The following is a 16,621-nucleotide window of genomic DNA, read 5'->3' as shown; positions in this document are numbered from 1 at the left end:
ATGGGAGCGATAGCTTTGCATGGTTTTAGAAAGTTTGGATACATTTGGCTCATAACTTGTTTTTAGTTTCAAACACGACTCTAAATTTTCATTTGTTTTTTAGCTTCTTACTTTTCATTAAATTATACTCATGCAAGAGAACACTTGCTTGCACGTAGATGTCGATCTAAAGATAGTCAGTACTCCAAAGACCAACTTCTTCAACCTACTGTAGCATTTTGGAAGATTATTCCATGCGTCCAATCAAGTCTCGGCATTCCTTTTAACTGTCCACTTTTATTGCATAACTTACAGACAATTCTCGACCTCCAACGCTTCCAACTTGATTTTCAACTCTGTAAATTTTCCACCCCACAAAACTTTACTTTTTAAATCGATCAAAGGAGTTTCTAGAGATCCAGTATCAATTCCAAACGCATCAATGTGGATTGTGTTACTATTTGTGTTGAGAGGAATGCTAGAATGGTTTTGTTGGTTTTGAATGGCTCAAATCTATCAAGAAATTCATCTTTGATTTTTTATAACTGTGCTGAAGTAATTTATGTCAAAAGTTGCCCTGATTTTATCGTGATGCTGCTTTAGACATTGAACATGAACTAACTTAACGCTCTGAATATCTTCTGCAAAAACAATTAATTTTTCTTCAAAACAAACAAATTATTCTACCAAAACATTGAATGGGTTTCCGTTTCTTGCAGTTTTAGATTCAGGTTATTTAATTTCTCTGTTATATCAACCATAAAGTAATTTTTTTGCAAATATTTGTCGTTCTTTAATTATGTCTGATTAATGCCTTTTTCATTTAGGAATATATTTATTCCATTCAAGCACAAACAAGACGTTTCAGCCATTGCACTTTATTGGGAAGAAGGAGCTCGGAATACTGAGTCTCCATTTAAGTCTTTAAACTGACAATGGTGAAGTGCATTTGACAAGATTATGTTAACAATATTGATTATCAAATTTATGGTCTCAACTATTTCAACCGGAATGGTGTATTATTCAGTGAAACGTAAGAATTTCGTGGTTTGGTTTGCTCTGAAGAATCGTAGTTGCCTCTTTATTTGCTCCCGTCATACTTCTAGCTCCATCAGTTTGCATTTAAACGATTTTATTTCAATTGATCTTAATGTCTTCAAGGTATTTTTGCATGGCATTCGTTATATTCTCACCTTTAGTTTGTCACGATAGCGGTATCAGACCCTGAAGTTCTTCCTTTGGACCTTGGGAAGACATATACCTGACAAAAAGGGCAACTTGTGCTGAGTCTTTTATGCTGCAAGACTCAATTATACCAAGTGATAGGGCAGAAGAAAGTAGTTGAATATCTTCCACCTGCAAATATGTTACATTTGAAGACATTTTAGCCAATCTATCTTCTTTTGTTTCGGCGGACAGTGGCAAATCTTTGCCTTTTTTTCCCAAGATTTCTGGTTTGTTTTTTTTAAATAACGAAACGGTTCTTCAGATGCACGTAGGAAGCATTCTTTGGTGTACTGACCATCTCTAAATGGTTTGCTTTTTTTGTGCAACTTCTAGTGGTACTGCAAAGCTGGCCATATTAGCATTACTTATAGAGTGCTTCTAAGTTTGAGAAGATAATCGCTTCTAACTCATTTATTTGAAACAACAAACTTTACGCCACAGCCAAAGCACGTGAAGATGCATATTCGTCTTGCATCGAAAGCGAATTAAAAACTACATAGAAACAAGCGACGACGGCCGAGAGCTTCCCACTCGCTGACAACAGTCAAAACGCGTGTAATGGGGAAGGGTTATGGTGAAAAGCGAGTACAAGTGGCTGAGAGATAGAATCAGCGCCTAATTTTCATTAAACGATTCAGAACTATTTTAAAAAATGTTTCGATAAAAAAAAATAATATTTGCGTATAGAACTAAAGAGCCGCAGCTTCACACCCAAAGAGCCGCATGTGGCTCGCGAGCCGCAGGTTGCCGACCCCGGGTCTAGTGGAAACAAAACTAATATTGTGTTCAAATAGTTTTAGAAGCAGTGGGACTGAGAAAGTTAGTCACATGTTTATTAGGCCACTCACAAGTTTATTCCATTATTGATATTTATGTTTGAAGTTTACTCAATTATTGGTATTTATGATTGAAGTTTATTTGATACATTGATATTTATGATTGAAGTTTATTTGATACATTGCTATTTATGATTGAAGTTTATTTCATACATTGATATTTATGATTGAAATTGTTTTCGTTATTTGATTTTTATCATTAAAGAAATGATAGTAATAATACAATCTTGTATTATCTCGAGGGAGATTACATTCTGTTAATAGAATCTGAAACAAAGATGGGACTGCCTAACCACATGATATACTGTACGTCTCATTTTACTTCAGACTCGTGAAGACTTCATATTTTTACTTGTAAGACTGTAGTGTAATAAATATATCCCCTATAGAAACTGTTTAATCATTCTCACATATGTATTTTCTTGGGTCAGTTTTTATTGCTATTCTTTCATATTCAGTGAGTATTTATTGATTTTACAGATAAGCTTACATTGGCAAAAGCTTTAAAATATCGTCACACTTGTTGGTGGACAGAAGGCCAGGTTCCGAAGCCAAGCGCTTAACCACTCAGCCACCGTGCCCGAGATCTGTATAATTGGTTCTCTTAAACATGTTGTTATCAATCACATTGCTAGACTAGACGACGAACCAACACTCGAATGTTAGTGCGTTACCTGTTCAGCGTCTAGCAAGAGTAGTGCGAAGCTCTGTCAAACTCTGACCTGAATCTGCTCTCTCTATTCACAGATCTGATCTTTTTCACCACAAACACTAATACAATCAGTACGGCAGCAAATCCTAAGACACCAAAAGTGATTCCGATGATCCGATTCTTCTCTGAGGTGTTGATATAGCTGGATATATAAGAAATCACTTTTGTGGTATTCGATGTAGTGTCTGGTGTACTGGAGACAGTTGAAACGGTGTCTGTCGATGTACTGATGCTCACACTGCGAGCACTGGACTCAAAGAACGAGGAACCTGACAACGGAAGTTCATACGTCATAGATGTGGATCTACTTGGCGAGACTATTGGATGTAAATTGCTGAATAAGGCCAATGAGTCATAAATAATACTAGACTTTCTTGCATAGGATTGAGACGAGTTCTCTAAGTATGTGTAGAAAGGTTCAAGTGACTTGGCTATTGTTTCTGCTGCTGTATTTAAAGCTACGGTAGACGATTTGTACAATGTCAGAGATAAATAAGATGTAAGCTGTGAACTTTGAGATTTTGATGCTCCACTTACAGTGAGAATTTGTTCGCTTTGAACTTCAGAGAAAACAGTTGCATCAAGAAGAACATAGGCTATAAAAGTAGTAGAACTTGGTATTAGATTAATAGCATCTGTAACTTCTGAGAGCATTGTTGAAAATGTATTTGTAGATAGTGGTGTTATGCGCCCAGTTCCATCGTAAAAAGTATAAGTTGACAACTGGTGTGTCGTTCTTATTAATTCTGGCGTCTCTTTTACTAAGGTTGACTTTATATAGTAAGTCGAAGTAGTTTGCGATGGTTCTAAAAATGTTGTTGGATATAACATAGCAATTGATGTTGTATTTATTGATTTGCTTCTTGCATCGATAGTTGAGAAGGTAGCTTGATACTCATCTGATGTAATGAATGCTGTAGACACAAGTTCTGAACTAGAAGTTGAATGGAGTACATAGAAAGAAAGAGTTGTATTTTCTACCACATGTAAAGAGGTTAAATCGTTGATGAATGAAACATCTGTCAAAAAAGAAGAGTCTATGTCTGCACTATCTACAGGCATGTTAGTGGTACTTCTACTTGGTGTAAGAGTGGTAGAATCAAATGAAACGACATCTTCTTGACTTCCTGAAGATAATTGAAAAAAATGTTCAGACGTGGTCGAAATTTGAAGCAATAAGTCTTCAGTCAGGCTTGAGACAGTGGGTGCTACATTTATAGAAGCTGTTAAAAGTGTTTGTATATCAGATGTAGTGGTTATATCTAAATACGACAAATAAACTAAAGTGAATGTAGCTGAAATAGTCGATGGTTCCAGTATTACACCATCCGTAGTGTTAAAGGAAGTAAGAACGATATCTACTGACATTTCTGAGGCTCCTTTTAGTGTATTTTCCGATGACAATACATCTGCTAAACTGGTTTTTAAACTTGGCAAAATTTCTTCAGAAGTGGCGTGGGATGTGAGAAATATAGACGATGTTTGTGCTAAACCTGAGTGTAACGCATCTTCTAAATTGGTTTGAGTTGCGTGTAACGCATCTCGTGAACTGTCTGATGATGCCGATGTTACATCCATTGTTGTGGCTGAGCCTGTTGAGAACATGTCCAGTGGCACGCTTGATGCCATGCTTGGTACATCTGTTGAAGACACTGAGGCTGTCAGTAATATATCTACTAAACTGGTTGGGGCTGTAGGCAAAATATCTTTTGAAGTGGCAGATGGTGTAGGTAAGATATATAACGTTTTTATTGAGCCTGTAGATATATCTTCTACATTTCTTTGGGTGGTGTGCAATAAATCTAATAACGTGCTAGATGGTACCAATAGTGCATCTGTTATAGTGAATGATGTCTTAAGTAAGATATCTACCGACATAGTTGGGGCAATGGTTGGTATTTCCGTTGAAGAGATATGTGTTGAGTGTAAAATGCCAAATGAACTGACAAAGGTTGTAGGTAATAGATCTTCTAATTCAGTTTGAACTGTATATAACATATCCACTGAAGTGGTAGAATATCCACGTAGTATCCATTCTGATTTACTCATAGCTAAATGAACGCTATTTGGTGAAGTGTTAAAGTCTGTAGGAACGTCTATTGCTAAATTGTTAGAAGATGTAGTTTCTGTATTTCTTAAAGAAGCTGCGGGAACATCACTTACTGCCAAGTTCGTGTTCATAAATTCCATTGCCAATGTTGTAGCGGCCGTAACACGTATCACAGAGGTATTAAAAGATGCTGACTCTGTATTTTGCGTGTAAACTGTAGGGGCTAAATTTGTCGGAGATAGAGAGTCTATAGAATCTAAATCAACATTGATTGAAGTTTCTCTTATGTGTGAAAGTTCGGCTGCAACGTCCATCGAAGAAGTCAGATGTTTACTTTCATTGTCTTGTGAGTTTGTAAAGACTGAAGATGAAGTTGGCTCAACAATTCCTGAAGATTCAGATCTTGTTGAAAATTCTGCTGTAATGTTAAAAGATGATTTGGTTAGTAGAGTTTCAAAATCTGTAAAATTCATTTCATATGCAACTGTTGGCACACCCGTCTGCGATATTATTGAAAGCACTGAACTGCTGAGACTAGAAAAAGTTATAAATGTTATGGTAATATAGCTGTCAGTTACTGTTGAGGTTGTAAGATTGATGGGTTTGATTGCAGTTGTAAAGCTGTCAGTTACTGTTGAGGTTGTAAGATTGATGGGTTTGATTGCAGTTGTAAAGCTGTCAGTTACTGTTGAGGTTGCAAGACTGATAGGTTTGATTGCAGTTAAAAAGCTGTCAGTTACTGTTGAGGTTGTAAGACTGATATGCTCAGTTGCAGCTGTAAAGCTGACAGGCACTGCGGAAGTAGTAGGGCTGAAAGATTCAATTTCAGTTGTAAAGATGACAGGCACTGTTAACGGTGTAAGACTGATAGGCTCATTTGCAGTTGTAAAGCTAACTGGTAATGTTGAAGAAAAGAGACTGATATGTTCACTTGCAGCTGTAAAGCTGACATATGATGTGGAAGGTGTAGCACTGATAAACTCATTGGCAGATGTAAAGCTGACAGGTAATGTTGAAGGAGTAAGGCTGATATGTTCACTTGCACCTGTAAAGCTGACAGGTGATGTGGAAGGTGTAACACTGATAAACTCATTGACAGATGTAAAGTTGACAGGTACTGTTGAGCTTTTCTCAATTGTTAGGGCGTCATTAAAAGTGTAATTTACATGCGAAGTTTCGTATAAAGCCACAGATTTTGTGAAATCATCCACGAAATTAAATGTCGAAGTTAATGCTAAAACATCAATGAGTGATGCATTCACGATTTCTCTTGTCAAAGATGTGACAAAACTTTCAATATAATTAGAAGCATCAGAAAACAGATCTACTAAAATTGATATTGATGCTATTTGTGGCGACCTTGAAGCAGTCCTGGCATCCATGGGCATAGTACTTAGATGACTAAAAGTTTCTAAAGAAGACATCAAGTCAGTGGTCTCAGAGTTATTGGAAGTGTGATGAACAAAATCACCAGAAAGTGTTGCAGTAATTAGTGAGAAGTAGGAACTTAAAGCAGATGTCTGCAATGCTCTGTCTGTAAGCGGTACAGAGCTTGTGTAGGCTGCAGTATATACAGATGTACTCGAGTCATGGTAGATAAAGGATGTGATGCTGTTTTGTGTACAAGATGAAACTTCAAACCTGGAGGTGTTCACCTCTTGCACTGAAGAGTGAACCACATTATCGTTGATATGAAATATCAAGTTGAACTGAAACAGTACAGTGCCGTTCGAGATCACTCCCAGAGCGTGGCATTTGGAGCCTGCAGTGTCGCTCTGTGTTAAGGCAGCGTTTTGATGCACTCTGCTGCACCAGATTTGCTGTGTGGACGTCTCTGAAGGCGATGCACATTTAACATACTTGGAGTAAGTCTCGCTGCCAGCCGCAACAAGTGTCATGTTTGAAAGGGATATCTCTTCTGCCGTTAGAACCTTATTATTTTCATATAACGTTTTGATAACACAAAAATATGCCGTCTGATTAAAGCAGTCCATCGCTCTGAGAAAAAAAAATGTAAGCCATTTTTACTTAATGTACGCGTCAAGGTCTAATAGTGGTCTAATTAGGCTCGAGAAAATATTCATAATACAATAGTTACGCATCAATTTTTTATTGTTCTCATAAATATGTTGTTTAATTAGCTTCTAGCAGATACTGTTACTTGCTAAGAATAGACATTGGGATTTCCATGGTACTAAAAATAGATTACTAGTTAATTGGACCAATGGAAGATACGTAGATTAGAGAGAGTATATAAACAAGGGAGGGTTACAGGGGACATAGCTCAATTTTGAAATAATGTTATTATTTTTGCTTTTGTGAATCTACTGGTGAAATCAAATGATGTTGAGTGTTTGTGGTGTGCGTTTAATATTTTCGTGATTCCAAGTTAAAGAAAAATAAGAAAAAACATATGAAAAAATCCTTTAAAAAACAAGCAAACGAACAAAGCTTATGTAAAGGGGAAGAGCTCTGTCCTTAAAGCTATATCTACCAATAATGTACAAGTTATTTCCCTTATTTGATATCAAACAAAATAATTAATTACCAATAATTAATAGACTAATTAAATATTTTTGTTTATCGATTCATGTTTTCTTAGATACGATAAATAATTGTTTAAAGTAACAACTTGATCGGAGAATGCGTGAGGGAGAAAAGTATTGACAAGTATTAGTTCTTTGTTGGCATTAAACAAAATAATGAATTACCATCAATTAATTGCCAAATAGGTTACTTTTTAAAAAAATTATTTATGCCTTATGCCTAATTTTGTTTCATATTGAATAAGTCAAATAACTTGCACATTACTGATAGATATAGTTTTTATAGGCGGAGTTCTTCAACTTAAGATAAGCTTTGTTTTTTGAAAAAAAAAAGGATTTTTAAAAAATTAAATTGTAATAATTGAAGGGAGGCAACTCAACGAGACATAGATGCTTATTTACATGGAGACATGACAAACACATAGGACATCTGCATGGAGCACAACATCTTCCTATCGGTTCTAGACTGGCCGGAAATCGTTCTTCTCCTGATGTCAACATCCTCTTTCTGTCTAGTTTCTGGCCGTGCGCTCCTTCTGCTTGGATGGCGGTGTGCATGGCAGGGTTTTAACAATATTTTGCTTGTTTCTTCCTAATTTTAATCGTTATTTCATGTCTGTCTGGTACGCTTAACTAATTGGTTAATTTTTTATTGATTCATTTATTGAGAGTTTATAAAAGCTTTTTTAATTAAAATGCAAACAAACAAAAGATTACAGTGATTTACCTTTAGTGGGACAATAAAATGTGCACAAAACATAATAAAGGGAAATATATAGATAGATATAGAGAGATTTCCCTTATTTCGATATCAAAGAAAGGAAGAAGAGAAGACCGTGCTTCTGTTTCACTGCCCCAGACTTGTTCTGTTTGACTGCCCCAGACTTGTTCTGTTTGAGTTCCACTGACTTGTTCTGTTTGACTGCCCCAGACTGCCCCAGACTTGTTCTGTTTGAGTGCCCCAGACTTGTTCTGTTTGAGTTCCACTGACTTGTTCTGTTTGACTGCCCCAGACTTGTTCTGTTTGAGTGCCCCTGACAAAATGGTTAGGTTTTTTAGCGTCTCCGAAAGGTAAAAAGACGCTATTAGTTTAGTGTGGCCTGTCTGTCTGTAAGTCCCGTTTCGATCTCGTAAACTACAAAAGATAGTGAAAATCCGACATCACAATATTTTAGACTAATTTAGACCATTCAAAGTTCTGATGCAACGGCTGCTTTTTCTTTTCTGAAAGCGAAAAATCTATTTTTTTAAAATCACTTATGCAAGCAGTTTTCTTTTTATTGATTCATGTTTGGTCAGACACATTGGTGCAAAGTTTCAACTTGATTCCAGAATTGGAAGTGGTAGAAAAACACATGTTACAACTTAAGTGTTAGTTACGATAAAATCAACGCCCTTCCCCAATCCCATTAAAAAAAAAAGCAAATTAGGTTAAAAACACATCAATTAAGAATATGGATCCTTGGGCGCCTCTGAGTCCACCCAGCTCTAATGGGTACCTGACATTAGTTGGGGAAAAGTAAAGGCTGGTTGTTATGCTGGCATGACACCCTCGTTAACCGTAGGCCACAGAATCAGATGACCTTTACAGACCACAAGGTCTGAAAGGGGAAAAAAAATTAAGAATGTGAACAAAGGCACATTGCTGGCTTGACCAAAAAAACTACTCACTTGATAAGATTTTGTTGATCAAAGATAAAAGTGTAGCCATTGACGTTAAAGCTGATCCCAGAGGTATCTGACACAACCGGACTGATGCTACTGATGAGTATAAGCATTAATGCGTACATCATGCCTGCTTTAGACAAACGTAAAACTTCTGTCTGTGAATAATATAAAATGTATCTTAATGCCTTTTTAAAGTAAAAGTTGCTTACGCTTGTAAAGACACAAGTATAAGAGCTGATATCTAATACCATATTCTAGGACCACTTCGTACAAGTGCTCCTTACTTTAATTGCCATTAGAGCATTGAACGGGTTGCCTGCATCAGTGAAGGAAACCAATTAATTGCCAGAGTTAAGTCTCTGATTGACATACATGACATTAACCAGAGTAACACCTTTAGTTTAATCACTAAATTTAGAAAGCCTTCAGGATAGAAGACTGAAAAGTAAAGTAGCAATTATACATGAAACACTGAACCATAATCTTTAAATACTAAAACAAAATCTAATAAAATACTCAGAAAGACACAAAGATAAAGGCACATTCCTCGTCCCATATGCTAGGACAAATTTGTACAAATGCTCCTTCTTCCCTAGTGCTATTAGAGCATGGAATGGGTTGCCTGAGCTAGCCAGCAAAACCAGTGACTTGGCAGAATTTAAGTCATTTGGTTAATATGCATGACTAAATGCATGACGCGTAGGACGTAATCATCTTCTTTTTTGAAGTAACGTCTGTATTAGATAAGATAAGATAAGATAAGATTGACGAATGTATATGTGTAGGACGTAATTCTCTTCTGTTTTTATAAAGAACATATGTACTATATGAGATAAGGTTAGAAAGGCTCGTTAGCCAAGGCAGACTACTCACCTAGGAGAAGCAAAACTCTGAATCCAAACTTCTGCTGCCTTGAAGTTATATCCAAACATTGTGAAGACCTCGGGAGTCTACCCAGAGGAAAAATGAAGAGCTGTTTCCAAACTGTTCCGGGACCTGCCTCTCTGTAGGTCACATCAGTTGCTTTGAGAGGAAGAAGCCAAGTTTTCAAGCTCATGTATAAATACATTATAACATTAAAAAAAACAAACAAACAAGAAAAACATAAAAAAAAAACATTGAAAAAAAAGACAATATATAATCTTAATATATAATGAAATAAATAAAAAACATACTTGGTTCAATCTAGGTATCGAACCTGTGATGTTGACACCATCAGATAATTAAACAAACGATGTTATAAATTCGGTCAGCGATTATTTATTGATATCTGTCGTAATATGGACATTTAGATCTAATCCTGGACTTGGACTTCTGTTTAGGACTCTTAAGATCTAGCCTAGATGTCTACGTCTACGTCAAGATCTAGAATCTAGATACAATATATATTAGATTTAGGCCTACGTAGAAATATATGACATACTTACCAGTGGCGTAACTAAGGGGGGGGGGGATGGGGGGGGAGAATTTTAAAATCCCCCCGGGCCCCCACCTTGGGGGGGCCCCCAAATGGGTTTCCGAAATTTATTTGTAAATACATAAATTAATATATTTGATTGACAAATAGTGTCAACGGGTGTCCTTTTTTTCAACATTTATGGATTAAATTTATCACAAAGACTAAACCTAGATCTAGGTCTATCAGTACGTTGACTGTTGACATTTTAAAAATATTTTTTCCCACAGAGATCAAAGTTTTTAAAAATAATTAGTCTTACATTTTAAATTTAAACTTTGTTGCCACGAATAAAACTGCATGATATACAGCGAATTCCAGGTATCTTGTTACCTTTACTAATAATAGATCTAAATGGCGAGTATTATATGGCTACACTAATTAACCTTGAAGCAAAATTTACAGAATCGAGTATAACAGATCTAAAAGTTATTCTTAATAATGCTAAAATTGTCCATTATTCGGGTTTGGCGTCTATAATTTCAGAATTAAACTTCACACTCGAGTTATTACCCATTTATTAATCTTTCCTCAATCCAATAGAAACTCCCTTTTTATTTACATCTAATCCTTTTGCTTTCGCACAAAACATAAACAAAAAATAATGACGTAATATCATATAATATTAGCACATCCTTCCTTTTGAAGTTATTATCACACCCTTCCTTTTAAAGTTTTTAAGAGTGATATCTATTAGCAGGGCCGGTCCTAGCATTTGCTGGGCCCTATGCGAAACGGATCGCGCGGGGCCTAGTCTGGGTATTTTTTTTTTTGAATTAGAAAATAGGCCTACTTTCGTCTTTGCAATACATTTTTATCAAATGAAAGCTTGCAATGCCACTTTTTATATATTGGCACCCCAAAATGTCAATTTCGTCTATTCTTCAGGAGATTTGAATAAATTAAAAAAAAATTCAGGACTTTATCGTAGGCTATATTTTGCCTTTTCATGAGATTTCCTGGAGGCCCTGGAAAATCAGGAGGTCGCGAAAACCCTGTTATTTTACATACGTTATAATGGTTTAATTTAATAATGTACATTTGGAATTAGCGCGGGGCCTATGAAAGCGCGGCGCCCACTGCGACCGCATAGGCTGCAGTGGCCTAAGGCCGGCCCTGTCTACTAGGAACTTTAACAATTCGTCCATTTCTGGTTGTCTTGACTGGCACAACAAGTTCTCTAGACGTTGGTCTATAACTGTCTGTTTCGTTTGTTCCAACAGTTTGCAGTTCATTGTCTTCATCGGTATCATAGTACCCAGAGATGTCTTCATCAAAACTCTTTTTCAAAAAGTGTTGATTTCTTCTGTATGTTTTTCCATCGTTTGTCTTTATGATGTAAGATCTGGGTGATGAATGTTTTTTATGACAACTGCTTTCTGCCATGTTTGACCTAGACGAACTCTCCGACAGAATAATCTTTAGGTAGTCTTGCTTTTGCATCGTATTTCACTTAGCTTTTCATCTGTCATTCGTTGAGTAATGTCTCTGCATTTTGAGCTACCGATGGTTTCAATAGTTTGTGATCAGTTGGAATGATTCCCTGAGTCTTCTACTCGTCAGCAGTTGTGATGGTGAATACGGCAGTCCACTTATCGAAGTATTTCTATACTCGAGCATAACGAGATATGGATCTTTCACACTTTTGTATGCTCTGAATCCTTTTGCTTTCGCACAAAACATAAACAACAAACAATGACATAATACTGGTACCATATAATATTAGCACAAAATCTTCTTCATGCAGTGGAAAATTAAGAATTTTTTGCCTATCTTGAATTCTGGTCAAAGCTCCTGCGCCCAATTAATATAGTTCGGAAGAAGCTACAAAAGTCTGGACTGCATATACGGAAAGCTGCTAAAGAAATTAGTACCCTTTCATGCTTTCTGCAAAATGATGAGAAACTGACAAAAACCAAAAATCCATCGAAAAAGCAAAAGAAGGTAGTGAATACTATGGATTCCCTGTAATCAAAACAACCAGAAGAAAGAAAAGACTTGATTGGAAGTTGAGTTCTAATGTAGGACTGTCAAAAGAACTGCAATTCAAACGTGTTGCGACAGAAGTGCTGGACAGATTTTATATGGAGATGAAGGGCAGATTCCAAAGGCTGGAAAGAAAATGGATACCTTTGGGTTTCTTCTTGAACCAAGACACCTGTTAGATTAAGACACGCTTGTGACAAACTGTGCTACTTTTCCTGTTTGTATGATGAAATAAAGGGAAAATCGCTTTTTCAATGATGTCATATTGAGGAAACAGGCTTCATATGGGAATTACGTGTGCTCAAACTTTGCAACCTCCTCCGAATACTGCTAACTCAGGCTACTTCCATTACGTCATGTGAGAGATCATTCTCAAAGCTCAAGTTCATCAAAAACTATGTCAGGAGCACAAAGACGCAAGAAAGGCTTATTATAGCTTTAATGTCAGTGAAGTCACAAATACTAGAAAGTATCGATGTAGTTGATGTTATAGATGTGAAGCGATATCAATTTAGATTTGTCACTTGTGCATTATTTAACTAATAAACAACGGTATTATTCATTAAAAGAGTCTTGATGATTACTTTTTGTTAAGTTTACTGATATACTGAACCAATTTGATTTGGGGCTTATTTATTTTTGCGTACATTATCTCATGTCATATGTCGAATGTCAAAATGCAAGGGGCCCCCAAAGAGGTCAATCCCCCCGGGCCCCCAAATCCCTAGTTACGCCCCTGATACTTACAAATCTTGCAACAAACTTAAAGCAACATTAAATTTTAATAAACAACTCAGTTATCAGTACACTACGGCTAACAAGGTCATTTTTTAAAAATGAAATAATTCCAATGATAGGCCTTTAAATCTAGACTTAGAGGCGCAGAATTTCTATGAACTTAAAAGTATTAAACTTTTGAATCTATAATGCCTTACATTCGGAAATTCCCGAACGCTATAGTCCTTTCAAAACCCAAGTTGGCCTTAGATGTAAGTCTAGTTCTCAAGCCAAATTTACATTTTATTATTTTTTTGTTGAAAAATTATAACGGCCAAACTCGAGTTTTCGCCATGTGGCCATCGAGCTAGTAATTCTTTTCTCAGCGGTTTACATCAACTGTTAAATTTCAGGGAGAAACGTTAGAGACGTTTTTTTGAGATCAGCATCCATGCAGGTTCCATGTTTGTGGTTCCTGGTTCCAGGTTCCATGAAACTCTGACTTGAATAGAGGTATAGTAATAAAGAAAGCGAATGAAAAGTAAAAATTAAAGATGGAAAGAGTTTGAAATGCTCGTTAAGTCAATGAGACATTTGTACTCGTTAAAATATCAACCAAAACTAGATCTGTAAATCGTTGTGGTCGAGTTAAGAACGGAACGAAATAGATTTAGCTCCTGGTGGAGACACCGGAATTGTTATTTGTGATTAGAAATAAGTTATTCAAAAAAAGCTTATTATTTTATTTATATTTTTTTTTTTTTTGCAAAATATGTAGGTCACAGCTGGGGTTGCTTAGCCACGGGAAATACTACATTTTCATTAATCTTCGAACTCGAAGTCACAGGCCTTATTATTATTTATAATTTTAGCCCTCTGGACAAGTAAGGCTACATTATATAAAACAGTGATACCCTCTCTTTTTTTTTTCGGCCTAGGGCCGTATACCCGCGTACGAGGCACATCATCGTAAGAATACACTGACGAATCAAGTCGTACCGTGCCTCTAGTGCAGGGGTTCTCAACCTGGGGGTCGAATGACCATATGCCAGGGGTTGCCTAAGACCACCGGAAATTTTGCTTTTTCATCTAGTACTCATCGGAAGTTTATTTTTTTTTTATCGTCGTTTCATACGTGTTGAGAGGGGCACATTTGTAGCAGAGATGATCTACATTTACCTCTGGACGTGGTCCCTAGAGAGATGATGGATTCTCCAATTACTACATACCTTAAATCATGAAACGAGAGTAAAGAGTGCTGGAGATATACTTAAGAACACGGACGTATTACCAGAGGATATAGAGGGCACTTTGAGTGAGTCTAACAACACTGTTTAAAACAAGACAAGCTTTTCTGTTGGTAGCTATTTCTTTTATATATAGGCATATATACATGGCTGCCTGGTCGTGCGGTTTGCGCGCTGGACTGTCGTTCGGATTTATCGACGGTCGAGGGTTCAAACCCTGCCCGCTCCCATCCCCCGTCGTCCTGCGGGAGGTTTGGACTAGGAAGTAAACTATCTTCAACTCTGAAGGAACATCCGAAACATGTAAAACATTTTACAAATAAAACATTTGTCGCAACAAAAGTATTTTGAAATTGCAATCGTGTAACGCGTTACCTTTGTTGTGGGAGCAAACAATATTTTTATATTGAAGATTTTAGCACGTCCTGAAGCAATTGAAACGCCATTCCTTTATAGTCCATGATATTGAAGATAATATATTCATCCCTTTATAGTCCATGATATTGAAGCTAATATATTCATCCCTTTATAGTCCATGATATTGAAGATAATATATTCATCCCTTTATATTCCATGATATTGAAGCTAATATATTCCTCCCTTTATATTCCATGATATTGAAGATAATATATTCATCCCTTTATAGTCCATGATATTGAAGATAATATATTCATCCCTTTATAGTCCATATTATTGAAGATAATATATTCATCCCTTTATAGTCCATGATATTGAAGATAATATATTCATCCCTTTATAGTCCATGATATTGAAGATAATATATTCATCCCTTTATAGTCCATGATATTGAAGATAATATATTCATCCCTTTATAGTCCATGATATTGAAGATAATATATTCATCCCTTTATAGTCCATGATATTGAAGATAATATATTCATCCCTTTATAGTCCATGATATTGAAGATAATATATTCATCCCTTTATAGTCCATGATATTGAAGATAATATATTCATCCCTTTATAGTCCATGATATTGAAGATAATATATTCATCCCTTTATAGTCCATGATATTGAAGATAATATATTCATCCCTTTATAGTCCATGATATTGAAGATAATATATTCATCCCTTTATAGTCCATGATATTGAAGATAATATATTCATCACGAAATATTCTATGATCATGGATCTCGAATGACCATTTTTCGCTTTTTGGTTGTATTTCCATATTTCAATCAGCATGAATTAAAAAACTCCGATACGTTATTTGTACTGAAGTTTTATCTGTTTGAAACCAGAGCAAAGTCCAAAGTTGGACAATAAGGACATGCAGTATTCTTGCTTTAAATCTGACAGAGTCAAGAAATCCAGATTTAACTCAGGTGGCGATAATCAAAACCTTATTTGGAAACTCTCAGAATTGACAGAGCTATGAAATCTTACACCGTTGATATTGCCATCGACCAAAGACATTGTTCAAGTGATGGTTAGAGCCGAATCCCTTACAAAATGTAGAGCGATTTTCTAATCAAATGTCACTGTTCATGTTTAGAAAAGTAAAAGATTTATTACTAAAATATTTGTGATGCCTGATCAGATGGCGCTCCAAGTGTGCTTGGATGTCGGTCTGGATTTCAATGTTTGATACAGAATAAATCTCCAAAAGTTATCGGAACTCACTGTATGATTCATGGACATATATATAATATATAATGCAACTAAGACACTGCCACAAGCATAACATCAATAGTGATGCCGTCATTTTTTTTTCTTCTCAATGTCAGTTACACAATTCTGGATCAAGTGCTTACAGTCCTATTCCTTTTCAACAACCAAACCCTTAGCACAGTCCATCCAGTCATGGTCTGACGACTCTGTTTTACAGCTACAAAGTTGTCTGGAGCAAACAGATTGGGACATGTTTGTAAACAACTGCCCAGACAGATGAACTTACCACAACCGTCAACTCGTACATCCAGTTCTGTGAAAACATGATTGTACCAAAGAAGAAAATTATAACATTCAGTAACAATAGACCCTGGATGACCAAAGACATAAAGGAAGAGATTCTATACAAGAAAAGAATGTTCAAGAGCAGTTCTTCTAAATTCATCTCAGCCATAAAAGCCCTTAAAAAGAAATTATTTGAAGGAAAAGAGAGATTGAAGAAAAAAAAACTTGAAAGCTCTTTCAAGAAAAATAACTCTAAAGCTTGTTGGCTTGAAACAAAT

The 16,621-nt window shown here is 36.1% G+C and overlaps 1 protein-coding gene across 1 annotated transcript; it reads right to left on the bottom strand.

The window, feature by feature from the left end:
- Positions 1-2,384: 2,384 nt before the first annotated feature.
- Positions 2,385-10,017, bottom strand: LOC106068619 (serine-rich adhesin for platelets-like). The gene is made up of 3 exons (XM_056004186.1): positions 9,892-10,017; positions 9,022-9,173; positions 2,385-6,802 (listed from the first exon to the last, which is right to left on the bottom strand). Exons 2-3 carry the CDS (start codon positions 9,141-9,143, stop codon positions 2,728-2,730), a joined length of 4,197 nt encoding a protein of 1,398 aa, XP_055860161.1. The 5' UTR covers positions 9,144-9,173; positions 9,892-10,017; the 3' UTR covers positions 2,385-2,727.
- Between the last annotated feature and the right edge of the window lie 6,604 nt (positions 10,018-16,621).

The sequence above is a fragment of the Biomphalaria glabrata genome, chromosome 11 (assembly GCF_947242115.1).
Source record: "Biomphalaria glabrata chromosome 11, xgBioGlab47.1, whole genome shotgun sequence".
Lineage (NCBI taxonomy): Eukaryota > Metazoa > Mollusca > Gastropoda > Planorbidae > Biomphalaria > Biomphalaria glabrata.
The sequence above is the reverse complement of the archived record's forward strand: the minus strand, read 5'-3'. Positions and strand labels throughout refer to the sequence as shown.

What these genes read in the sequence shown, in the direction of transcription:
- LOC106068619 (XM_056004186.1), bottom strand. Translation starts at nt 9,143, where the DNA reads ATGATGTACGCATTAATGCTTATACTCATCAGTAGCATCAGTCCGGTT. An exon ending in GATCAACAAAATCTTATCAA is followed by an intron (nt 6,803 to 9,021) that starts GTGAGTAGTTTT and finishes TTTTTTTCTCAG; the next exon opens with AGCGATGGACTGCTTTAATC.